Source organism: Lepidochelys olivacea, assembly GCF_965140295.1.
Source record: "Lepidochelys olivacea isolate rLepOli2 genome assembly, chromosome: 4".
Lineage (NCBI taxonomy): Eukaryota > Metazoa > Chordata > Testudines > Cheloniidae > Lepidochelys > Lepidochelys olivacea.
The window spans coordinates 65,493,116-65,520,706 of NC_140414.1; the positions used below are offsets into that span (position 1 = coordinate 65,493,116).

The following is a 27,591-nucleotide window of genomic DNA, read 5'->3' on the forward strand; positions in this document are numbered from 1 at the left end:
TGTAATGCATTTTCTTGTTTTTATTAGTGATGCCTCCATTACAAAGAATGCATGCAACAGGAAACAATAAACGCATTTGCTTCTCTCACTGTTTGAGACTAATTAAGTTCACATCCAGTTCATCTCATATCTGCAGGATAGGACTATGAGCCTTGTGCACAGCTTCCCTTTAACCAGTTCAGTGCTGTTTGGACTTCATGATTTGCAGTCCCTGTATATGTATGAAAGAGAGAAACAACTTGTCACTATAGTTTTCCAGTGAAGTTTATTCAGTGGTAGTGGGACGGTGGATTGTAATGATGATCTTGTGGACTGAAAATAAACACAGGTCATAGATTCCATGAAATGAACATATTTGTGATACCAGGCAGCATGAGTGGGGCTGATTTGATTTCTCTATTGTCTAAGGAGACTATTCAATGAAAGCTCTCTCCTGTTTCCAGGCAAACCCTGACAAATCATATTTTCCCCCTGACACACCCACCCCAGCTTCTGTGCTATGGGAACCACATGGAATGTTTTTTAAATCCATTCTTATATAAGTCAAATTGTTTCCTTTTCTGCCCCCCCCCTTCTGTCCCTGTTGTTTCCACGTAAATAATTTACTCTTTGGTATTTTTTCCAATAACCTGTTTTGTTTATGGTAACACACAAAGACTTTTCTGTTACTTAGGATATGTCTACACTGCAAGTGAAGTTGTGATTGCAGCATGGCTGGGGATACCTGTGCTAAATTGGATTCTAGCTAGCATGGGTAACAGCAGTATTGAAGTCGTAGTGGTGCAGAATTCAGCATAGGCTAGCAGCTCCTGAGTGTACTGTGATTTCCTGCCTTGTGTGCTGAAATCTATAACCCTAATGCTGGATTAACAGGATTTTTTAAATTTAATAATAGCTGTTTTAAATCATTTATTTGACTTTAATAACACACTTCCTCAAATGATCTGTTAACAGTTCTATGTATTTTTCTTTCTTCTGTTTATGTGACCCAGGAGGCATTGTCAGCAAAACATGTCTGTTTGGTAACGCTCAATAATAGAGCTGGGTGGGGAACCAGATTTTTTCTTTTCTTTTCTTTTTCTTTTTTCTTTTTGCAAGAATTCCACGATTTTGATTTCTACTCCAAAATGGAACACAACCAAAACATTTAGAAATTTCCCACAAAAGAAAACTCTGAAAAAATGTAGTTTTGGGTGAATCTTAGCGTTTAGTTCTGATTTTGACATTTTAAAGTGTTTTAAATATAAAAACAATGAATTTTGTTTGAAAAAATTCTTTCAAATTGAAAAATTGAAATGGTCTGTTCCAAAAATGTTGAAATGGTTTTTTCAGCATGATCAAAAATGCTTCATATAATTTTTTTCAAAACAAAATGTAGTTGAAATCACACCATTTTTCAGAACATTTGGACTTTGATGAAAGTGGAATTTTCATCAAAAAAACAAAAAAAAACCCAAAAAACCTGACCAAAAATATCACCACTTCTGTTCAAGAAGGCATTGAAAAGTTGGCTAAGATTCCCTGCATTGCAGAACTATTTAGCATTAAATCTAAAAAAAATAGTTACATAATTCTTTTAAAAATCTGCCTAAATGAGCCTGTCTTCCTGAATTTGGAACTAAATTTTAAAAGAATCAGTCATAACACTTTGCATTTCAACAATACCCCTCAACTGAGCATCAAGGTGTCTTACAAACATTAAGAAAAACCCTCAGATCACAATTAAGGAATGCTTTAATGAAAGTGCCTAACTTCCTGTTGACTTCAATGGCATGTAAGTACATGCTTATGTGTGCTTAAGTGCTTTCCTGAATAGGGATGTTTTCCTGACTTAGGGCCTAAGCCTCATAACTGTGAAGTAGCAATATCCTCATTTTATAGATGGGGAAACTGAGGCAGTGACTGGCCCAAAGACATCTTGACCAAAATCACAGAGGAAATTTGGGGTCTAGCCCGGAAAGAACCCAGCTCTCCTGACATGCAGTTTGTCTACACTGCCCCACAATTTGGAATACAGGGGTGTGCATAAGAGTTCGCATCAAAGTGCTGTGTTGTAACTTCCCTATGTAGATTTGTGGCAATGAACTGAAACATTCCTAGTATAGTCCTTGTCAGACAGGACTACATTCATGCGAATTAGGAACATTTTTAGTTTGTGCTTGCAGCATCACATGGGGAAGTTACAGTGCAGCACTGTGGCAAGCACTGTGTTCACACACTCCCCAGTCTGAACCGTGGGGCAGGGTAGACATAGCCTCAGATTCTTGTTTGTTTTTTTTAGCTACAAGACCATCCTAACTAGACCTATGGTAATAAAATATCAAATCAAATTAGTAGGTCAAGCTGATACTTTTGAAAATGAACACTTAAGAAAATGCCAAGAGTTGTAATTCAATAGCTATGTAATTTCAGAGCACAAAATTAATACTAGGGAATGTTGTGCCTTAAAAATGGCTTTTGCAGCAACACTTCCAATTTTTAGTCTCTAAGGTGCCACAATGACTTTACATTGTTTTTACTTCCAGTATTGGTATTAGCAGGTGTTTAAGAAATTCTTGGTCTTATTCTACTTGTTAATTCAAGCTATAGTCTGGGCAAGCAAAGACTTACGATAAATCTAACTTTTAGAGAAAGGGTGTGTAGTTATCTTTACAATCCATAGTTTCTCAGTTCTGCTCCCCCCTTCTTTATCTGTCATCATGATGGGCTTATACACAGGAAGGAACAGAGAAACAGGAAGGCTATTACACATACTTTTTCACAGTCTGATTGCTAGTGGTTGCATCTTGGATCCAGAATCAAGCTTTCACTTTTTAAAAGAGTAATTTCTCTTGTCTTGATAGTTGTAAAGGAAACTTCTTCAAATGCAAACAGATGCAGTGGTATCTGCATGAGTCTGCAGACATCCTGAAACAACAGCTTTGAGAGAATTGTGAACTACCTGAGTAAACTCTGAGGCTAATGATGTATTGTCAATACAACTATTTCACTGATCAAGGCATGAAAGAAACAGATGATCATATTAGGAAGATCTACGCTATCTACTATAAATGGCTTCTCATTTGGTGGACGGAGGGTAGGCTGCAACTCTTACCCCAACCCCAGTCTGATCCCCGAGTGTGACCTGCTCATGGATCTGATGCTTTCCTTCTTATGACCCATCTCCCATCATCTAAGCTTTTCTGTTTTCTTCTCTTAAAAATATTTTTCAGAGTCCAGATGACTTCCTGTCTCCACTGTCAATTTTCATCTTTTCATGCAGGATCAGATGTGGAAGTAGAGTGCAGCAGAAACAAAACTTAACCCTACAAGGTTCTATATATTATTTTAACTAAAGTTTATGGGTATGGGGTTTTAAATGAGCCTAAACAAGAATGGGTTTGGAACACAATCCTAGTGGGAGGTTTGGATAGTAACTTCCTCAGTTGGGGAGACAGGATCACACAAACACTGCAGTTTGCTCTTGGTGTGCATTTCAAGGCACCATGTAAATATTAACCAAACACCTCTTCCTCCCTTCATATATCACACCATTTGCTCACCAGGCATGTGACCAATACAACTTATACCAGACAGCTGCAGTGGGACAGGAGCCAGCAAACAGAGCTGTAAACGGGGGAGTGTGAGTGAGAGTCTGAAAGGGGAGTTTGTATTGTGGTGCTTGTTCAGGGTTTGTTTTTGCTGTGGGTGGTAGTGTTTTGGAGTGGTTTGTGTTTCCCAGATTAACAGGATTTAGGTGGGAAGGCTATGACAGATACAGAGGCAGCAGTGGGAGTGACCCAAGTAGTGGAAGACACAATGAAGATGACTGGATGTGGAAGCTGTGGTATGTACATGGTCCTGGAGGGGATACCTGGAAAGAGTTTTGTCTGCATGAAGTGCCGTCTGATAGAGCTTATGGAAGAAAAGATCCGAGGAGTGGAGATACAGGTGGAAAGTCTGGTTGAGTTTAGAAGGGGGTTCGAGCAGATTATGGAGCAAAGACATGAGGCAGCTGAAGGGAAAAGCTCAGACTTACAGATGGAAGCAGGACCGAAGAACTCTGAGGGGGACTGCTGGGTGAAGAAAACGGACAGTGGAAGCATGTGACTAAGAGAACCAGGCAGAGGAAAAGACAGGCTAGTGAAGGAGAAATAGAGCTCAAGAACAGGTTTGCAGAGTTGGAAAATGAAGAAGGGGCTCAGCAGGTGGTCACTGAAGGTGGAAGAGCAAGGAAGAAGAGAAGAGCGGCTAGCCCTATAGGAAAAGGGGAAGAGTCAATGGAGACTACACCAAGTATGAGCCCCAGGAGGATACAGGATGGGTTGAAGAGGATTACAAGGGAGAATAGGAATGGAAAGAACTTACAGCCAGAGGGAACAGGGGATAGACCAGAGAATCGCACCGTCAGCAGGAAAAGGCAGGTCTACGTGATCGGGGACTCATTACTGAGAAGAATGGACAGGCCTGTAACCAGAGCTGATCCAGAGAATAGAAGGGTGTGCTGTCTACCAGGTGCTAAGATATAGGATGTGGACCTGAGGTTGAAGAGGATCTTAAAGGGAGCAGGAAAGAATCCACTGATCATCAAATGATACCGGTAGATCAATGAACAAATGATACTGGTAGATTCTCACTGGAACGTATCAAGGGAGACTCTGCCAGGCTGGGGAAGATGCTTAAGGAAATCAAGGCTCAGGTGATCTTCAGTGGGATTGTGCCTGTTCCTAGAGAAGGGCAACAAAGGTGTGACAAGATTATGACTATCAACAGATGGCTCAGGCAGTGGTGCTGTAAGGAGGGCTTTGGAATGTATGGCCACTGGGAGGCATTCATGGACAGAGGACAGTTCTCTCGGGATGAACTTCATCTGAGTAGGGAAGGAAATAGACTTCTAGGGTGGAGGCTGGCACAACTGATTAAGAGAGCTTTAAACTAGGAATTTGGGGGAGATGTCTAGGTAATCTCCACGCTGGATTTTAACATTAAGAGGGAAGAAAACAAAGTAAGAAAGGATACAGCCGTGGGTAGGAGAATGGACATAAGGAGAAAGGGCAGTGTGGATACCAGTCTAATAGGCCGTACTGGCTGTAGAATGTCTGTGCCTAATTGGGTAAAGAATGTGAGCGAGGCCAAACAGCAAAAATTAAGATGTTTGTACACCAATGCAAGGAGCCTAGGTAACAAAATGGAGGAACTAGAGCTACTGGTGCAGGAAGTGAAACCAGATATTGTAGGGATAACAGAAACATGGTGGAATAGTAGTCATGACTGGACTACAGGTATTGAAGGGTATATGCTGTTTAGGAAAGACAGAAATAAAGGCAAAGGTGGTGGCATAGCATTGTATATCAATGATGAAGTAGAATGTAAAGAAATTAGAAGTGATGGAATGGATAAGACAGAGTCCATCTGGGCAAAAATCACATTGGGGAAGAAAACTACTAGAGCCTCCCCGTCATAGTGCTTGGAGTGTGCTATAGACCGCCGGGATCTAATTTGGATCTGGATAGAGCCCTCTTTAATGTTTTTAATGAAGTAAATACTAATGAAAACTGCATGATCATGGGAGACTAACTTCCCAGATATAGACTGGAGGACAAGTGCTAGTAATAATAATAGGGCTCAGATTTTCCTAGATGCGATAGCTGATGGATTTCTTCATCAAGTAGTTGCTGAACCGACAAGAGGGGATGCCATTTTAGTTTTGGTTTTGGTGAGTAGTGAGGACCTCCATAGAAGAAATGATTGTAGGGGACAACCTTGGTTCAAGTGATCATGAGCTAATGCAGTTCAAACCGAATGGAAGGATAAACAAAAATAAATCTGTGACTACGGTTTTTGATTTCAAAAGGGCTGACTTTCAAAAATTAAGGAAATTAGTTAGGGAAGTGGATTGGACTGAAGAATTTATGGATCTAAAGGCAGAGGAGGCCTGGGATTACTTCAAGTCAAAGCTGCAGAAGCTATCGGAAACCTGCATCCCAAGAAAGGGGGAAAAAATCATAGGCAGGAGTTGTAGACCAAGCTGGATGAGCAAGCATCTCAGAGAGGTGATTAAGAAAAAGCAGAGTGGAAGATGGGAGGGATTAGCAAGGAAAGCTACTTTACTGAGGTCAGAACATGTAGGGATAAAGTGAGAAAGGCCAAAAGCCATGTAGAGTTGGACCTTGCAAAGGGAATGAAACCAATAGTAAAAGGTTCTATAGCCATATAAATAAGAAGAAAACCAAGAAAGAAGTGAGACCGCTAAACACTGAGGATGGAGTAAAGGTTAAGGATAATCTAGGCATGGCCCAATATCTAAACAAATACTTTGCCTCAGTCTTTAATGAGGCTCTTAGGTATAACGGTAGTATGACAAAAGGGAATGAGGATATGGAGGTAGATATTACCATATCTAAGGTAGAAGCAAAACTCAAACAGCTTAATGGGACTAAATCAGGGGGCCCAGATAATCTTCATCCAAGAATACTAAAGGAATTGGCACATGAAATTGCAAGCTCATTAGCAAGAATTTTTAATTAATCTGTAAACTCAGGGGTTGTACTGTATGACTAGAGAATTGCTAACATAGGTCCTATTTTTAAGAAAGGGGGGAAAAAAGTGATCCGGATAACTAAAGGCCTGTTAGTTTGACATCTGTAGTATGCAAGGTCTTGGGAAAAAAATTTGAAGGAGAAAGTAGTTAAGGACATTGAGGTCAATGGTAAATGGGACAAAATACAACATGGTTTTACAGAAGGTAGATCATGCCAAACCAACCTGATCTCCTTCTTTGAGAAAGTAACAGATTTTTTTAGACAAAGGAAACGCAGTGGATCTAATTTACCTAGATTTCAGTAAGGCGTTTGATATGGTTCCACATGGAGAATTATTAGTTAAATTGGAAAAGGTGGGGATCAATATGAAAATTGAAAGGTGGATAAGGAATTGGTTAAAGGGGAGACTACAGCGGGTCATACTGAAAGGTGAACTGTCAAGCTAGAGGGAGGTTACCAGTGGAGTTCCTCAGGGATCAGTTTTGGGACCAATCTTATTTAATCTTTTTATTACTGACCTCGGCACAAAAAGTGGGAGTGTGCTAATAAAGTTTGCAGATGATACAAAGCTAGAAGGTATAGCCAATTTAGAGAAGGACTGGGATATCATACAGGAGGATTTGGATAACTTTGTAAACTGGAGTAATAGTAATAGGATGAAATTTAATAGTGAGAAGTGTAAGGTCAGCATTTAGGGATTAATAACAAGAATTTTAGTTATAAGCTGGGGACGCATCAGTTGGAAGTAACAGAGGAGGCAAAGGACCTCGGAGTTTTGGTTGATCACAGGATGACTATGAGCCGCCAATGTGATATGGCCATGAAAAAAGCTAATGCGGTCTTGGGATGCATCAGGAGAGGTATTTCCAGTAGAGATAAGGAGGTGTTAGTACCGTTATACAAGGCACTGGTGAGACCTCATCTGGAATATTGTGTGCAGTTCTGGACTCCCATGTTTAAGAAGGATGAATTCAAACTGGAACAGGTACAGAGAAGGGCTACTAGGATGATCCGAGGAATGGAAAACCTGTTTTATGAAAGGAGACTCAAGGAGCTTGGCTTGTTTAGCCTAACCAAAAGAAGGCTGACGGGGAGATATGACTGCTCTCTATAAATATATCAGAGGGATAAATACCAGAGAGGGAGAGGAATTATTTAAGTTCAGTACCAATGTGGACACAAGAACAAATGGATATAAACTGGCCATCTGGAAGTTTAGACTTGAAATTAGACAAAGGTTTCTAACCAACAGATGAGTGAAGTTCTGGAACAGCCTTCCAAGGGAAGCAGCGGGGGCAAAAGACCTATCTGGCTTCAAGATTAAACTCAATAAGTTTATGGAGGAGATGGTATGATGGGATAACATGATTTTGGCAATTAACTGATCTTTAAATATTCATGATAAATAGGCCCAATGGCCTGTGATGGGATGTTAGATGGGGTGGGATCTGAGTTACTACAGAGAATTCTTTCCTGGGTATCTGGCTGGTGAATCTTGCCCACATGCTCAGGGTTCAACTGATCGCCATATTTGGGGTTGGGAAGGAATTTTCCTCCAGGGCAGATTGGAAGAGGCCCTGAGGGTTTTTTGCCTTCCTCTGCAGCATGGTGCACAGGTCACTTGCTGGAGGATTCTCTGCACCTTGAAGTCTTTAAACCACGATTTGAGGACTTCAATAGCTCAGACATAGGTGAGAGATTTATTGCAGGAGTGGGTGGGTGAGATTCTGTGGCCTGCATTGTGCAGGAGGTCAGACTAGATAATCATAATGGTCCCTTCTGACCTTAATATCTATGAATCTCTAAAAATGCCCTTTGATACTAGTTGCTTGCACTCACATGATGAAGAAGTAACCTTAGTTTAGCTCGTCATCTGCCATGATGATCTCCCTGGAATAGGGCTCTGGGAGAAGAAATCTCCAGGAGAATTTCTCTCTTCCTCCATTCCTCACCCCCTCCAGCATCTCATCTGCAAGCATAGAATTTGCTTCCCCACCAAAGAGTTCATGGGCTCCACCCCAAAGATGCTGGATCCCCAGGAATCTGTGGAGGCTGAGAACACCCATGAGAAGGGGTAGTGTGGCCTAACGGGCCCCAGTACCCTTTCCCCAGCTGGTTTCTTGGCAACTCTTTTCTACTGGAACCACTCCATGGCATCTGGAACTACTGACATGGCATCTATGCGGAATTGTTTGTGCTTGTGTCATTGTTCATCATTATATATCTATTAGAGAGATTAACTACTTCACCTACCACTGAAATGCAGCCACCTCTATGGTGGGAATGCAGGAGTATGACAAGAAGTGAAGAATAGGAGCAACTGAAGCCAATAGGAGCGAATTGAAGAATAGGAGCAATTTTAGGTAGGCAGAACTGAATGGCCAGTTTATTCAGGATACCAGGGTTCATGCCCTTACCCTTGTGAAAACTGTCAAGAGAATTTTACTGTCTACCAAGCCATCAGGATTTTGATTTTTAAATCTAATCTGAATGAAAGCAGCACAGTGTTTCCCTCCTCCCCTTAATACCATGTAGGAGATTAACTCAGTATTGACTTTGAGGGGAGAGTCTCACCTCCTGAAGCAACAAAACCATTTCTACTGCATTGCTGGTTTTCTTTTAAGGTCTGTCAAGCTATTGATTTGGCAGGCTTGATCCTTGGCTTGTGAGATTGGACAAACTCAGAGCCCAGGATAGTATAGTTACTGCAGACAAATGAGTTGTATATTATTATCTCATAATAACTGATCTTAGTAACTACATGCAAAATATAATAATTGTTTACACAAGCCAAAAAGTGTGATAGTCATTCTCAGTCAAGTAGAGCCACCTCGTGGTAGAAGATGAGACTCAATTTTTTTTCTTAAGCTGATTGACCTTTCTTTTTGACAGCTCACAAACAATGGATTTTTCAATGCTCATATTAACAGGGAAATGACAATTAAAATCTGATCAACTAATGAAATTCAGTTTGCTCCCTCTCTCTCTCTCTCTCTCTCATAGGCTTTTTACTGCAGGGTTTTCTGTGGGTGCAAAGATACAAGTAGACACTTTTTTTTTTTAAAAGATAAGAGCATTGAGGCATTTGTCTGAAGAGAAATCAAAGTCCATAATAAATAAATATATGTTAGAAGTAGACAAAGAAGAAAAAAGTAGATCACATTTTCCAAGTACTAATGTTGATAGTGTTTCTTTGAGTAATACAATGGTAGAATTAAAAGTACCTTGTGAAGACATTTGATTCCTTTTCTTCTTCTTTTACAGTAGGTAAACATTCACCTTCAGCTAGAAGAGAAAAGACAACCACACTGTTACCTTTGGTGATTCTTTCAAACATTTCAAAATTGTGTTCATTTTCAGAGTGGGGACTGCGAACCAGAAAACTCCAGGGTACAGATATAGTTCTTTTTATCTGTAATATTTTCACATTTATGATTTTGTTTGATATAATTATCAGCTATTTTAAAAGTGTCCTGCCCTTGTGGCTGTATTTGAAGTCCTGGTAACCTTTATGATATTTATTTCAGTTGTTTGTGTGTGTATATGTATGTATACACATAGAAAGTGCCTTTCCTTGTCCACATGCATCTTTGCCATAAACTCAGACTACAAGGATTATTTTTTATCTATTCACAATACAACTATTTACATTCACATCTGTTATTTCACAAGATTAGTGCAGCCAGCAGTTTGGGGTATTTTTGTATGTGGTGCTGCTGCTGCAGAAATATGTGAAATGTTTGCTGACTTTTTAAAATGTGAACATCTTTTTACAATAAATATTTCCCCATCTACTGTATTTAAAGCAATTGACATATTTAATGTTATTATTATTATTATTATTGTTTAATGTTTATATTGTGGTAGTGCCTACAGACTAACAAGGTCCGAGGACCATCCTGCTAAACACTGTACAGACCTACAGGAATTGACAGGTGTCTACCAAAAGAGCTTACCACCTGAAAGACAAGATATAATAGGGGGATGAAGCAAACGAGCATTTGGGGGCATGGAGTAAGGCAACCAAAAGATTAGACTATGTGCAATTCTTAGCCAGTCTGGAGTAGTAATCACATTGTGCCACCTGTGTAGGTGTAATCAGGTTGCAGTTAACTCTGTGCATTAAGGAAGAGGTGAGTTTTGAGAACTGACTTGAAGGCAGCTTAGGTGACACGTTTGAGAATTTTGACTGGGGAGCTCTTCTCATGCACCAGGGGCAGCCTGGGAGAAAGCACAGAGGTGCTTCAGGGAGAAGTGGATCAGGGATAAATTAAGGCTGCCATTAATGGCAGAGCAAAGGTGGAGGCTGGCAGCTTGATAAGCAGTATTTCTGACAGATAAGGTGAATCTAAATGGTGAAGGGCCTAAAAGGCAAAAAGAAGGAGCTCGTGTTTGATGCAGTAGACGATAAGGAGCCAGTGGAAGGATGCAAAGGGGGGTGATGTAGTCATAGTGATGAGCCAGGAAGATAATCCTGGCAACAGTGTAATGACTAACTAGTGCTAAGGGCTATGAGTAAACAGTGATTTCTCTTAGAATGCACAATATGCAACACACTAGTGCAGACACACTGAATACTGAGAAAGCCAGATCTTTTAAAGAGACAAGTATGCACCCCTAAAAAGCAATTTTTATTTAAAAATGTAAATACAGTACACGTGTTTAATAAAAGTGTCTACTGAAAACTGAAACCTTTTATGATATTATATCTATAGCTATATATTATATCTACATCCATCATTTGATAAAAATAAGCACCTAGCCAGCCTAAATACTCCTGATATTTGCTTGTGCAACTATTCTGGTATTGTAGGCTGAAGATCAGGACTAAAAATGTTTTAGGAAAATTAGCGACAAAAATATAAAATAGCTCTGGTATTTTTTCTATTCATGGAGGCTACCTCAGACAAAGAGAGAAATGATTGGAGGGTTACCATGTACCATTTTTGTTCATGCTATTCATCCATTTATCGAGCTCTTCCATTTCTATTTCCATAACAGAGGGTGTGTCTTCTTCAAATATAGGACTTGATCCAGGGAACAAAAGATGGGGTTAGACAATGTGTTTCACTCAAATAGACATGTAACATACTAGCATTGTATCAATTTTATATAATTCTGGCCTTAATTGTGGGATACCAATGCTGCTCTAGTGAGTAGATGTATCAGCCCAACAGGTCAGAAACAAATAATCATGGCCTGCAAATGGAACAAATGGGTATCTTAACTACACACTTTAGATAGGCAATTAGAGAATCATAGAATATCAGGGTTGGAAGGGACCTCGGGAGGTCATCTAGTCCAACCCCTGCTCAAAGCAGGGCCAATCCCCAACTAAATCATCCCAGCCACGGCTTTGTCAAGTCTGACCTTAAAAACCTCTAAGGAAGGAGATTCCACAACCTCCCTAGGTAACCCATTCCAGTGCTTCACCACCCTCCTAGTGAAAGTTTTTCCTAATATCCAACCGAAACCTCGCCCACTGCAACTTGAGACCATAACTCCTTGTTCTGTCATCTGCTACCACTGAGAACAGTCTAGATCCGTCCTCTTTGTAACCCCCTTTCAGGTAATGAAAAGCAGCTATCAAATCCACCCTCATTCTTCTCTTCTGCAGACTAGTCCCCTCAGCCTCTCCTCATAAATCATGTGCTCCAGCCCCCTAATCATTTTTGTTGCGCTCTGCTGGACTCTTTCCAATTTTTCCACATCCTTCTTGTAGTGTGGGGCCCAAAACTGGACACAGTACTCCAGATGAGGCCTCACCAATGTTGAATAGAGGGGAATGATCACGTCCCTCAATCTGCTGGCAATGCTCCTACTTATACAGCCTAAAATACCTTTAGCCTTCTTGGCAACAAGGGCACACTGTTGACTCATATCCAGCTTCTCGTCCACTGTAACCCTTAGGTCCTTTTCTGCAGAACTGCTGCCTAGCCACTTGGTCCCTAGTCTGTAGAAGTGCATGGAATTCTTCTGTCCTAAGTGTAGGACTCTGCACTTATCCTTGTTGAACCTCATCAGATTTCCTTTGGCCCAAAATAAAGGGTCTGATCCTATCCCATTGAAATCCATGGTGAAACTCCCATTGCTTCAATGGAAGCAAGACAGAGCCCCAAGTTAGAAATGTTATTTCAACCAGGAGGTTGGTTTCAGCAATGACCTAAAAATAAAAGTTCATAACTATACTAATTACATGTTATTAAATTTACTCTTTCCTTTACTGATCATTTTTAGAGACAGTCTCATGGTTGAAAGACTATTGCTAACTTTATTTTTTATTTTTAGCATGAGTTAAAGCAGGGGTTTGGTGTCATGACCCTGTTTTAATGGGGTCATCAGGGCTGGCTTAGACTTGCTGGGGCCCGGGGCCGAAGCCCAAGGACTTCAGCCCTGGCAGCAGGGCTGAGGTTACACCCTGCTAACCTGGGACTGAAGCCCTTGGCCTTCTGCTTTGGACCCCCCCACACGAGGTGGTGGGGCTTGGGCGTTGGGCCCCCACACCCAGGGTAGTGGGCCTCAGGAGAATTTAGGCTTCAGTCCCCCCTCCTGGGGTTGTGTAGTAATTTTTGTTGTCAGAAGGGGTTGCGGTGCAATGAAGTTTGAGAACCGCTGAATTAAAGGGAATCTCCCCTCTCCTCCTCTCCCTTCCCCCCCCATAAATCCATTTTAATAATTTTCAGCACTTACCATGAGGAAGGATCTCAGTAAAATAAATAATAAGGTAACAACTATCAGATGGATGAGAACTACTCTGCAGCCTGCTTGTTTTTACTGGACATGGGTTATTCAGTTCACACAAGATCCAGAGAATCATTACATGCCATGTAATAATGAGCAAGCAAATTTGAAAAATAATTGAACATGACATAAAGTTTATTCTGGGCAGATAGAATTTATGGACAGTCAGGAAGCTTGTCCCTGTTACCCAAAGTATAATTGTATCCTGCAGCATCCACATTTACAGTAAGAGAACCACTGGTGGCTTGTGCCCAAAACAAGTGGTGGGGCTGTAGACGGCAGGCTGCATCAAAGGCCGCATGGCACCTATGCCATACTCCACCTGTGTGGCTGAAATAATCCCAACAGAAGCCTGTATTCCCTGCTCGGTGCCACCTCCCTCTGCTGCCTGCAGTCTATGTGCTGAAGGATCAGAAGTCCCACAGTGGCGGCCAGATGTACTATAATCACCAGAGGAGCCTGCAAATGTTAGCAGGAGGTAATGCACCCTACAATACATCAATCACAAAAGACAACAGTGGTTATTATTTGGTGGGACTTGGGGTTCTTTCGCCTCCTCTAGGGTTAATTAATGAGAAAGGGTAAGAGTGTTGAAAGTGCAAAATATAGACTTCTCAAGACATGGAAGACATACAATAAGTTTAAAACCACAACAATAAGGCCCTAAAAATTAACATGGTCTACTTTAGCAAACAAGCCAAAACAATGAGCAACATCTATAAATGTTACCTTTTGACATTTTCACTTCCCAGTTCATCTGAAATAAAATAAGTTTAAAAAGTTGAATTTATAGTTAACTTGTCTTTAACTGTCCATTTTCTCTTAATGTGATATCCCAAATAGCTGGGAAATTCTGCAGTAGGTTTATTTTAAAGACTTAACAGTTTTGCTTAATTCTTTAGATTAAAACTAAAATGCTTTATACGTTTCTTCCATTAACCATGTCGTCTGTAGTTTACATAGGTGCTGATTGCTTTTAATCAGTAATTTTCTCTAATGTACTAAAAGAAGCTAACCACCAGCAACTCTTGCTGGTTATTAATATACATGAGAGGAACAGGTGGGGGGGGAGACCAGCTGCAGGGGAGGACACGTGATCTCCCGACGTGACTCCTCCCAGGGCGGTCCTAGCGCTCTCCCCATCCCCTCCCCACTGCAGGCTACCAGAGGGTGGAATTCTGTCCTCCTGCTGCGCTAGCTCCCCCCACCCCACCCCGGCGCGTTCGGCTGCTCTCCCTAGCAGCCAGGCCCCAGAGCAGCTGCCAGGGAGAGAGCCTGGGTGCGGCGGCAGCGCGCTGCTTCCCGCCTGGGCTTGGCTTCCGGGACAGCGGCTGAGCGAGTCGGAGCCCTTCTCCCCCGCATGCTCTGCGCACAGCAGTAGCTGGCTACCAGAGAGCCTGGCTGGGGAGGGGACAACGGCAGACCACTCCCTGCCCAAGCTCGACTTCTGGGGACAGGAGCCGACTCTGAGCATGCCAGAGGGACGGGAGGGCTCCGGCTTGCTCGGCCACTGTCCCCCGGAGCTGAGCCTGGGTGGGGGCAACCTGTTGCTGCCGCACCCAGCCGCTCTCCCAGTCAGCCTCTGCGCTGCACGGGGCAGCATCCCTGGCAGCGTGGCTGGAAGAGTCTCTCGCCCCACCCCTTCCTCTCGTCCCTCCAGCAGCCGGCTTGAGCGAGACTTGACCCATGCCCCTCCCATGAGTCGCCTCGCCCTGTTTGGCTTGAGCAGAAATCAGTAGCTGAGGTAAACCTAAGCAACAGATCAGCGCAGTGGGAGTTCACATTCAACATGCGAACAGGAGACTGCAAACAGAGTTCCTTGAACCTAACAAGTTCCAGGAAGGAAAGTGACATCCTGAAAAAGTAACTGGTATAAAAATTGGTTTATTGCAAGCTTTGAGACAGGCCATGTGTAGTGCACCTATGTATGAATGAAAATCACAGGAGCTGGTTTCCGCATTGGAGGAAAAGGTAAAGAAGCTTGAATGATAGCTGAAATCTCAGAGTGCTAAATTACAGAGAGCAAAGGGAACAATTGTCAGGGAAGCTGGATGAGACGCCACACGAGAGATGGAAAATTAAAGAGGACGGAGGGTAGGATGAGATATTAAGGAATACTAGAAACCGTGGGAAGAACAGAAGGGAAATGTGCATATACAGATAGATGTAAATACCAGCGAGAGCGAGCAAGCAGTTAGGTGGTGTGGAATAGCAGGCCACTATACAGAGAACTAACCTCTTCTGCAGGGGCCTCAAAATGCTTTAGGAGTTCCAGCATGTAATAAAAAGAATGAAGGGCTGGATGTAATATCCACATTGTACAATTATTTTATGGTTCAAATCAGCTTATTTTAAATTCAACCCAGCCAGAAGACACCAAAACCTCCAACCCACTCCAGCACATCCACCTTATCTCTCTGTTTGCCAACGAGTCATGTCAGGAGCAGTGGATAGGCTGAGTAGAGTGTCTACAAGGCTAAGACACCCAATGTATTACTTCCAAGCAAAAGGAAAACGTGAGCAGGAACCCAGAATTGTGCTTTGGCAATCTTTACGATCAAATTTCCAGTGGGCCTCTGAAAATGTACCCACATATTTACATGAACATCTCCCACACATATGAACAACCAGGCAGAAGCTTCATTACCCATTGGGTGGAAAAGCAGCATCACTTGCCCCATAACCTCAGCCGTGCGGAACACAATGCCATCCACAGCCTCAGAAACAACTCTGACATCATAATCAAAAAGGCTGACAAAGGAGGTGCTGTTGTCATCATGAGTAGGTCGGAATATGAACAAGAGGCTGCTCAGCAGCTCTCCAACACCACTTTCTACAAGCCATTACCCTCTGATCCCACTGAGAGTTACCAAAAGAAACTACAACATTTGCTCAAGAAACTCCCCGAAAAAGCACAAGATCAAATCCGCACAGACACACCCCTGGAGCCCTGACCTGGGATATTCTATCTACTTCACAAGATCCATAAACTTGGAAATCCTGGGCGCCCCATCATCTCAGGCATTGGCACCCTGACAGCAGGATTGTCTGGCTATGTAGACTCCCTCCTCAGGCCCTATGCTACCAGCACTCCCAGCTACCTTCGAGACACCACTGACTTCCTGAGGAAACTACAATCCATTGGTGATCTTCCTGATAACACCATCCTGGCTACTATGGATGTAGAAGCCCTCTAAACCAACATTCCACACAAAGATGGACTACAAGCCGTCAAGAACACTATCCCCGATAATGTCACGGCTAACCTGGTGGCTGAACTTTGTGACTGTGTCCTCACCCATAACTATTTCACATTTGGGGACAATGTATACCTTCAGATCAGCGGCACTGCTATGGGTACCCGCATGGCCCCACAGTATGCCAACATTTTTATGGCTGACTTAGAACAACGCTTCCTCAGCTCTCGTCCCCTAACGCCCCTACTCTACTTATGCTATATTGATGACATCGTCATCATCTGGACCCATGGAAAAGAAGCTCTTGAGGAATTCCAACATGATTTCAACAATTTCCATCCCACATCAACCTCAGCCTTGACCAGTCCACACAAGAGATCCACTTCCTGGATACTACAGTGCTAATAAACGATGGTCACATAAACACCACCCTATACCGGAAACCTACTGACTGCTATACTTACCTACATGCCTCCAGCTTTCATCCAGATCACACCACATGATCCATTGTTTACAGCCAAGCTCTGCGATACAACCGCATTTGCTCCAACCCCTCAGACAGAGACAAACACCTACAAGATCTCTATCAAGCATTCTTACAACTACAATACCCACCTGCGGAAGTGAAGAAACAGATTGATAGAGCCAGAAGAATTCCCAGAAGTCACCTACTACAGGACAGGCCTAACAAAGAAAATGACAGAACGCCACTAGCCGTCACCTTCAGCCCCCAACTAAAACCCCTCCAACGCATTATTAAGGATCTACAACCTATCCTGAAGGATGACCCAACACTCTCACAGATCTTGGGTGACAGGCCAGTCCTTGCCTACAGACAGCCCCCCAACCTGAAGCAAATACTCACCAGCAACCACATACCACACAACAGAACCACTAACCCAGGAACCTATCCTTGCAACAAAGCCCGTTGCCAACTGTGCCCACATATCTATTCAGGGGACACCATCACAGGACCTAATAAGATCAGCCACACTATCAGAGGCTCGTTCACCTGCACATCCACCAATGTGATATAGGCCATCATGTGCCAGCAATGCCCCTCTGCCATGTACATTGGTCAAACTGGACAGTCTCTACGTAAAAGAATAAATGGACACAAATCAGATGTCAAGAATTATAACATTCATAAACCAGTTGGAGAACACTTCAATCTCTCTGGTCACGCGATTACAGACATGAAAGTTGCTATATTACAACAAAAAAACTTCAAATCCAGACTCCAGCGAGAAACTGTTGAATTGGAATTCATTTGCAAATTGGATACAATTAACTTAGGCTTGACTAGAGACTGGGAATGGCTAAGTCATTATGCAAGATAACCTATTTCCCCTTGTTTTTTCCTACCCCCCCCCCAGACGTTCTTGTTAAACCCTGGATTTGTGCTGGAAATGGCCCACCTTGATTATCATACACATTGTAAGGAGAGTGGTCACTTTAGATAAGCTATTACCAGCAGGAGAGTGGGTTTGTGTGTGTGGGGGGGGGGGGGCTGAGAAAACCTGGATTTGTGCTGGAAATGGCCCAACTTGATTATCATACACATTGTAAGGAGAGTGATCACTTTAGATAAGCTATTACCAGCAGGAGAGTGGGGTGGGAGGAGGTATTTTTTCATGCTTTGCATGTATATAAAAAGATCTTCTACACTTTTCACAGTATGCATCTGATGAAGTGAGCAGTAGCTCATGAAAGCTTATGCTCAAATAAAGTGGTTAGTCTCTAAGGTGCCACAAGTACTCCTTTTCCATTTGGCGTATGTCAGTGATGTACCCAATACTAATGCAGGGGCATTTTCAGAGGCACACTGAAAGTTTGGTCCTAAGTGTCCTAATATTTGTAGGCTGACATACTTTTAACAGCACAAAATATTCCAAAATATATCAGTACATCTCCTTCAAAAGTTCCTACATCACTCTATATCTTTAAGGCCCTTCCTCTGTTCAGTTCTTATTGTTTCACACAGCGGAGTTATTGAGATAGGGTGTATGTACCTTCCTGAAATTTCATCATCTTATTGCAGAATACAGTTACCCTGATCATGTGATTCTTAAGCAGTTTACTTTGATTTGAACAAGTGGTTTCATAACAGCAATCGCACTACAGGGTCTCTGTGAAAGCTTCCTTGAAGTGCTAAGATAAATTCCCTCTTATCAAGATTTTACTGCTATTTTCAGATAGTTTCTCCTTGTCAGTAATGAAAGAAGTAAATTGTTCATTAGAGAAGTACCCTCAACAGTGAATTAGTAAGCATAAGAGCAGAACAAGAGAAAAAACACGCATGGTCAAATAGTTAGTTATCTCTTTGCCCTTGAATGTTACCAGAGGGCTGAGATGCCAGAGGATCTTATTATAGCCCATAGCTGTCATGGATGTGAGAGATAAGCAGAGGGTGCTAAGAAGCAAAACTAGACCAGTTTAAATGGGATACACTGTACATACTGTGCTAAGATTTAGTGAGGAAAACAAAACTCTAGAGTTTCATAATACATTCCATTTCTGCATATGAAAATTCAAGTATCGCTAGATAGAGAAATATATCATAAACATTGCATTCCATTTCCTGAAATCCTTTCCTGTTCATATTCAATATTTTCTACAAAGATCCTTCTAAAATTTGAAGTCCTAAATTTTACCTTGCTTAGACTTTTTCCTTTTATGACGTATCACAAAGAAAATGATCAGCAGAATTAGTAGGACTAGTATCACCGCAGGAATGCCAAACATTAAGGCAGGCGGTACACCTGCCGTTTCTGGGGTGTTGTCATTATGCATATCGTTTAACTCAGTACTTGCATTATTTTCTGTTTCAATATTGTTCTCAGTTTCTGTTGGTTCGACGGCAGGTTTCAGATCGTGGTCACCTGCAGTTGTAAAATATTCTGCAGATATCTCTGAGCTAGGTTTTACTGTACCATTCAATGCTGATGAATCATCTCCTGAAGTGTCTTCATTTGCAGTGCCTGCCAAATATATGTAAACATCTTAACATTTTCACTTTTTAATTTGATAATCAAAATAGATATTGAGTCGAAGCATATGATTTTAAAATTTCCTCTTCATTTCTCCTGTACCCATCCTGGTTTGTTTGTTTGTTTGTTTTTTAAACCACACTTGAATGTCTGCAGACTGACTGACCACAGTGATGGGCACTTCATACATAACCACATCATCCTTGCCAATTTGTCAAGAAAACTTATGATCTGGACAAAATTTCTGCTAGCTTGCTCTTATAAACAGCAACACATGTAACTCCATTCCCAGACAACCACACCCACCCGCTTGCTCTTGCACAATATAAATTCTCTCACACACCACACCACACGTGCAGCCATTCCTCTTTTCTCCGGAGTCCTAGACTCATCCTCCACCCACTCAATAAATTTGGCTCACCCTGTTATCTCTGACTCATCAAATCTCTCCTCTGCCCTTCATAAAATTCACCATTTTCTCTGTTTCTCCATTGTTTTCTCCCCAGAGTCTCTCAATTGGCCTGGGGTGGGGAGAGGGAGGAGACGGAGGCAGGAATAGGTCTGGCCCAGGAGAAGGCAAAGCCCATAGAAACTGCTGACTTTCACTCACCCTCCCTGTGGACTCTGCACTGGAGGAGCCAAGAACATAGAGAATTTAGTGGACACAATTGCAGTTCCTCTACCTCCACCTACAATGAGGCAGTGAGTAGAACTCCTCCTGCAGCCAGGCACTATAGCACAAGTAGCAGTTAAAGTGTTAGCTACCCTCATTTCAAATGTAACAGGGATGGGTTTTTTTGTTTGTTTGTTCAAGCAACGGAGCTACAGTTGATGACATTGATCACTGTGATGTGGGAAAACTTTCTGCCCGCATTGGGTTAGCAGAATTATTCAAGGCTGCCCCAGATAGATTTTATTAACTGTTGTGGTGTTTATCACTCGAACAACTACAACAACTTGTGGGCCCTATTGTGAGGCAAAACCTCCTGTTGATGTCAATGGGAGCTTTTGCCTAAGTAAAGGGTGCAGGAATGAGTCCTTTGTACATTTCCATGTATCAAGCCTTAAATAACTCTCAGCCTAAAAGGAGCTGAAGTTGTGACTGCTCAGTGTTGTCTGCTATTCTAGACAGTCCCCTGTGTTCTGTGGCTTTCATTGTACTGAATACATGAGGGTAAGACTGTATGGCTGTTTTAATAACATATTGGATCTGATTCTGTGATGTGCTAAACACCTTCCTCCAAGGTGCAGATCTTCCTCAGCTTCCATTTAAGTAAATGAAAACTAAAGATTCTCAGCCCCATGCTGGAGGCACTCAGGACCTTCACTAGACTGAGACCAATAGTACTTTACACGTTAATTGCTTTATAAACGCATAAATCCTCATCACAACCCTGTGAGAGGAGCAATTACATCAATTCTACAAATGAGGAAATAAAGGGAGGCAAGTGAAGTGGCTTGCCCAGGGGGGGCACAGTGAGTCAGTGAGAAAACCGGAATTAGAACTCAAGATCCCTATCTCATGCTTAATCCATTGGACCACATTGCTTCTTCTCACTGCTAGATCTTTAGAAGGAAATAAGTATCTCTTGAGGCTGTATCCTAGGGAACAAGATTTTAAATAATTAAAATAATTTGAGTTTATTGCATTGTTATTGTAGTGATGATTTATCTATCTAGGTATTTATGCCATACTCATCACCTGAGTGCCTGGTCATTTTATCCTTTACTAAAAATTATGATCACAAAATGCTTAATATTAAAAATAAGTCATCAGACTACTTCATTCCAAACATAGCAACAACTTTTAACTGGTCTCCTTCAAAGGACTTTACAAACAATTAATTAGTAAAACTTAACTTCTTTACTACTTCCAATCTTCACTCAACAGCAAAACAGAATCTCTGCCTCTTGGGTAGGTAATACCCTTCATATGACCTCTTATATGTATCCTCTTATTTTTGCATGCATTGATAACGCATTATATTCTTGGTTCTGCTTAAACCCTGTCAAGAGGATCCACTGGCACAGGAGTTAATGTACTGCACTTTTATTCCTTGCAACCTCGTTCTTCCTGATTCTTCTTCCCAGAAATTGTTTCTAGTCACCACCAGTGTTTGCAGCAATTTCATTTGATAGTTAACATCATCATCTAATCATGATGGGCCAACACACCAGTATAGACATGTGTGTTGCAGACACCTGCATGGCTAACCCTAATACTGACATAACAGATAACCAACTCAGTGTCGCAGAACCATTTATCTGCATTTGCTTAATTACCCTCCTCTGATCATCCTTCTCTTGAAATCTGTCAGCTTCCTCTGCTTAACATACTGATAGCAACAAGCCCACTGCTAAAAATAGGACAAGCAGGGAGGGGGGAGGATAGTTTAGGTTTCTGTTATTTCTGGAGCAAATAATTTATAAAAGCTTTTCAGATGTCTGAAGCATGATGTATACTTGAAAGCAAGAACAAATAGTAACATCTCATTAACCACAATCCTCAACTTTCAGCTGGAATATATCTTGCATTTGATGTCCCGGAGAGACTGTTCCAATGTCTCTTCTGTTCTTTATTTGTCATGTTCAAGCTTTAAAGCAGATTTCCGATCACTTGTCTCGCTATTAAATAAAATTCCTCTTCCAGTCTCCAGCCAAAGATAATTTCAGATAACAGAGGGTGACCTTGTTAACATGTATATTTGTTCACTTCACATAATTCTAGAGACAAAACAGCATCTATCCCCACTTTCTTTTTCCTACGTGATTTAATTTGGGAGAATTAAATACATCCTTCAGGCTTCAGAGTACATCCTTCAGCCGTTCAGTAGCCAGTTATACAAAGCTGCTTCCAGCATATTGTTGTTACCTTCCGTGTTTTAACTGCTGCATTTAGAAATTATGTTTTAACTGCCTCCAGGGTTTAAAGCATGACTGAGGTCTCAAGTGATAGATTATGACTGTGATGATCTCACTGGCCAATGTCATACAGTCACTGCATAGTGTAGCATAGCTCCACTCAGTGGGAGGAGGAGTTACAGATCAGAGTTGAAATACACTGGTAGCACTAAGCATGGTAGCTTGCACAGAACCTGCCTTCATTTTATGGGACTCAAATGAGTGCTCTTAGTACCTTTCTTTGGGCCAGATTCTGACATCGTGACTCACAGTGAGTAGCACCTTAATCCACAAATAGTAATGTGACTCTTCACAGAATAGGATATTACACAGCATGAGTAAGAGTAATATTTAGCAGCCACTCAAAAGTTGTTTTAAATTTCACAATAGGACTTTTATCACTACTGGTTGTGCTAACGAATGAATGAAGTTGTTCATTCAAATTTTGAAAAGGACAAGCAGCATCGTTTGCAGACATGTACACTATGGCATGAAGTCTTGCTTAGCATCTTCTCCTCTTTAAAGCTACTGGTGAGAAACTGGTGAATCTTGCTTGACTCTTTCTCATCATTGGCCGTACAGACTAGACCATATTTCTCTACACAACAAAAGCAAGAATGATATTTTTGTTGACATAGCTGAACACAATGCTTGCTGCATTTCCTGCTCTCAGTGGTTTGCTGTCTTGATGAAGTAGGCAGGTAAACAAGACTTCTCTTTTTAATTTGAAGGGGAGGACAAAGCAAAAACCATGCAATCAGCTTCCTCTTTCTAAAGAATATAAATACATCCTATTATAAAATTGCCAGAGCAGACCTCGATTGTTCTGATAAAACAAATCCCTGCAGGGGAATGTTTTAAAATTACAGCTTTGTACCTGAGCACAAAATAAAAGGAAAAAAAATACAAGATTTCAATTGATGGAATAATCAGGATTTTTTTTAAAAGGGAATTTTGGTTTCTCCAAACTTTGCTATAACATATAAATAGTCCATGTGAAAGAAAACTCAATTTAGGGCTAAAAAAACAGTTAAAATACTATATATACTGAAAAAAAACATTTGTGCAAACAGAAGCCCCCCCCCCAACTGTGTTTGTTAATACACCCTATACTCAAAACATTATTTTTAAAACTTCTCCAGGTGGCATTATGCATGGTGTAGAGGCAGGATTTTTGTTTTCCATTGGACTTTTTATTAGCAAACACTGTGTGTGTGGGGTGTAGGGGGGGAAAAGACTCCAGTTTGCCCAAGTGTTTCTTTCTACCTAATAACTTTTCTCTACATCATTTCTACTCTTTTATCTGATTGCATTTAACTGTTGATCTAAGGAGTGTTGCTCCTTGAAATGGGCAAGGCTTGCCCAGGTAACATGTTGAAACATTCCTCAGCTATGATACCTAGGAATCCTTAGAACAACTGAAGACCAGCTTGATTAATAGATATACTGTCCTGGAGGGGTAAAACAACTTCATCCCTGGTATAGACAGCTTAACTGACATTTCTACTGCCAGTCCTGCAAATTCTGACCAGCATCTAAGAGTCAAGCTGGGATCATTCATCATCAACATTAATAAAGGTTCTGCAGACCAAATTATGCGCTTAGTTACACCTGTTTAACCTTACTGTCCTGCAGTTTTGCCCTCAATGACACCTTGTGCAATTCCATTGCATTCACGAATTTGTGATGTGAATCTTCTCAAGAGGTATCACTCAAGATGACCTCTGTGTTTAAGACCAAATGAGCTAAAGCCTTTATTACCAGAAATCATAAGATACCTTCACAAACACTGCACACGGGTCACTGACTGGAATTTGATATACAGTTTAGCTGATGTATAAGAAGGATTCTCTTTCTCTGAGATGGCTCTCTAGTGCAGGAGTAAACAGCAGTAACAACTTGTTTGTGAATCAAATGGGAATACACACAAAGAGTTTTTGTGTGTACTCAACAGATTAACTCTTTGTGTGTACTCAACAGATTGAGTTAATCTGTTGAGTAAAAAGGTACCATTTTTACATGGCCACTTTTCAGAGAATTGCACTTTGATGCATCTTTAAAAAGAGATGATGCAGCAACGTAGCAGTTGCTGCACCAGGCCAGATGGAAGGATCCTAGCAAACCCTCATTTCTTGCTTTATCACTTTGCTAGAAAATTATAACAGGCACATTTTTGGTCTCAAAATACATTAGCGGGAGACAGTTTCATAGTGACTGAAAAGAAATCTGATTTTACTTCCATTTTCAGCAATTATGCTAAGCTTCCTCATAGATTTTTTAAAAAGTTTTTATGTCTACAAACATTGATGTTGGATCAGTTCCATTTTTAAATTTATCATTATGAGGCGGAAAAGAGGTCAAGAACAAGAATCCCCCAGTGGTCCTAGCTATGTATGTGACTTCACCTAAGAGGTCTTTTCAGCAAACTATAGGGTGTCTGTGAATGCTGTTCGTAAAATCTACACAGCACATTTGGCTCTTGAACTGAGAAGTCCTCTTGAATTATGGCTAAAGGTGATAATAGGATGGGCACACAACATAAATTCAATCACCTCCTAGCTCTTGACATCCTCTGCATGAGGCACTGTTGAATATTGTTATCTCTAAGGCTGAACAAGGTTCTTGTGGAATAGCTCAGTAAGTGAGGAAGCGTTTCTGTAACTTCCTAAATGTTCAACATAGTACAAAGGGACATGGAACAGTCCAGGGAATACCAGCAGAGCTCAGGTACAACCTTTATTTGCATTATAAAGCTGGCTGTGGTGAGGGGGTTGGTTACAATACAGTTTTCCCCAGAGATTGTTACAGCTTTGTCTTGTAGTGTACTTGGGACCAAATCTTCTTTTAGCTGTAATTCAATTTGTGGAACTTTGACTTTGCAAGATTCTAATATAGTTTGGAAATGTTATTTATAACATCATTCTATCCACACTGCAAGACCTAACTGTGCTTTCACCATCTTTAAGGCCTACTGCAGGGGTTCTCAAACTGGGGGTCGGGACCCCTCTTGGGGTTCATGAGGTTATTACATGGGGAGTCATGAGCTGTCAGCCTCCGCCCCAAACCCCGCTCTGCATCCAGCATTTATAATGGTGTTAAATATATAAAAAAGTGTTTTTAATTTATAAGGGGGGTCACGCTCAGAGGCTTGCTATGTAAAAGGGGTCACCAGTACAAAAGTTTGAGAACTACTGGCCTACTGTGTTGTAAATGGTCCCACAAACACATAGGTGAGACCTTAGAATGACCACCTGAGAGCTCTGGTCCTTCATTGTTACTAGACCAAATTTAGAAAGAGACTTCCTATTCTGCATAATTTCCCTGATAATTATGGACAAGGACTTTTTTCTAATAACTTGGGTTATAACAGTCCTTTAGCATGGTTGTAATACAACTTTATTCCATCTACACAGGCAAGACCAAACCATGTTATAATTCAGTCATAGCACTTGTGTGTATAGGCATTACCCTTAACCACAGTAAGGTTTGCAGTATAGACAGGGACTATTGCCCAGACTTACGGCACGGCTATAATCCTTTTTTTTTTTTAATCCATTTTCACAATGGTCATTAAAACCATAATAAAAGTGGGGTAGCAATAACAGAATGACTCTCCTTTCTCCCCATTTTGTGCAGAACTGTTGCTTGGTACAGCAATTTGAGAACAGCTAATAATACCACTGTATACTGAAGGATTTCAAAAGTGGTTTGTTTCACACCCAAAGACAGGTAAGTAAAACAATTTGTAAGTTTTCTTTAAAACAGCTACCAACATTGTTCAGTTAGTGCCTCTGTTTCTTATGCAAAATACAAATGAAACAATTGTACACATAATAGTTTAATGATTTTTTGTTCAAAATTTAACTACTCAAGCCTGCAATACATAATTTTTTAAACAGTATGAATCATCCCTAGATTATTATTTTGCTTTACAAAAATTGTTCATTATGGCTGTTTGAAATATTCAACTGAAAACTTTGAATGTAATAAGAGTACACTTTTTTTTGTCCATGAAATGCTGTTATGAAGGACATGACTTTTACAGACAAAATACACCAAATGGTGAAAATCATAACAGAAAATAATGATGGGTGTTAACCAAACCCTGGTAACTAAAAACACCTGAGGATGTTTGCATCCAAATGTCATAGGTGAAGCTGATCTCTATTAAACAACAAACAAACCACACGCACACAGATGAAAGTAGCAAAGTTAAATAAAGCTGAAACAAACAGTGCAAGTTTTCACAAACCTCTGACAGAGAGATCAGGTTTTCAGGGTGTTACCTTCTAACAGAGTTCTATCGCTGTAGGCATAAAACATGTCTGCATAGTTCTACTTCAGAATGTGAAAGAGACTTTATTACTTACCATAATTGGCAGATCCTGCCGCGAGAAACAGGACAAAAAACAGCATGAACTTTTGTTTCTGTATGTTACATTTTTTGTGATTAGGCATGAGTCTCAATGTTCGTTTCTCCCTGTTTTACAGGAACAAGTACGTTTCCTGTTTCCTGCTCATGTGTATGTGAGTTAAATTTCTTGAGAAGATGTGCTGTATTTGATTGCTTTTAGGAAGTGATGTAATTCAGTTTGGGCCTGTCAAACGAGCCAGGATTGCAAAAGAGTGAACAAAAAAAAATAGATTGCTCTTCAAGTTCTGATTCAACTGAATCACCTACGTGATTGGCCACTCTTAGCCATTCTCAAGACCTATGCCTATAACATCGTGTCTGTTCTTTTATATTCAATGTCATGCTGATGAACGTGGTATAAATACCTAGATAGTTAGACCCTTGCACAAAATAAGATGTTTCTGTATCTGTTTGGAGGACTCCACATTTCTCACTGTTGGTGTGCTATATAGATGACCTCCTAGGGTCAGATTTTCAGAAGAGCCCATGGACTTCTGCCCACACACCCTGATGCACAAGCACAAGTTGTGGAACATGCAGAAGTACCATACACACTTTTGAAAAAACAGGTTCTAAATGCTTTAAACCATTGCTAAAAGAGCAGGATGAGTGGTTGCCCATGGCAACAGTTAGCTAAGCATTTTAGTCCACTTTTAACCAAGAAAGGGGGAAGACTAAACTCACCATGCAGATTCAGCTTGCCTGGAAAGTGCTTGAATACTATGGCAGTGATGGCTCAAGACAGCCTTAAGATAGACAGGCAGACATTTGACAGTTTACCTTGGTCAGCAAAACCCTGAAGGGAATCCAGGTGAAGAGTGTTGGAG

The 27,591-nt window shown here is 41.2% G+C and overlaps 1 protein-coding gene across 1 annotated transcript; it reads right to left on the minus strand.

Moving 5' to 3' along the window:
• On the minus strand, positions 1–27,176 carry TMEM154 (transmembrane protein 154). Its single transcript, XM_084627550.1, has 6 exons — positions 26,721–27,176; positions 19,114–19,440; positions 13,992–14,019; positions 11,463–11,548; positions 9,746–9,806; positions 1–211 (listed from the first exon to the last, which is right to left on the minus strand). Exons 1-6 carry the CDS (start codon positions 26,806–26,808, stop codon positions 196–198), a joined length of 606 nt encoding a protein of 201 aa, XP_084483676.1. The 5' UTR covers positions 26,809–27,176; the 3' UTR covers positions 1–195.
• Positions 27,177–27,591: the final 415 nt, after the last annotated feature.

Excerpts from the sequence above, each read along its gene's own strand:
- TMEM154 (XM_084627550.1), bottom strand. The coding sequence starts at position 26,808 with ATGCCTAATCACAAAAAATGTAACATACAGAAACAAAAGTTCATGCTG. Across the intron at positions 14,020-19,113 it reads AAGGAAAAAGTCTAAGCAAG|ATGAACTGGGAAGTGAAAAT; the intron begins GTAAAATTTAGG and ends ATTTTATTTCAG. Across the intron at positions 9,807-11,462 it reads GAATAGCATGAACAAAAATG|CTGAAGGTGAATGTTTACCT; the intron begins GTACATGGTAAC and ends TTTCTCTTCTAG.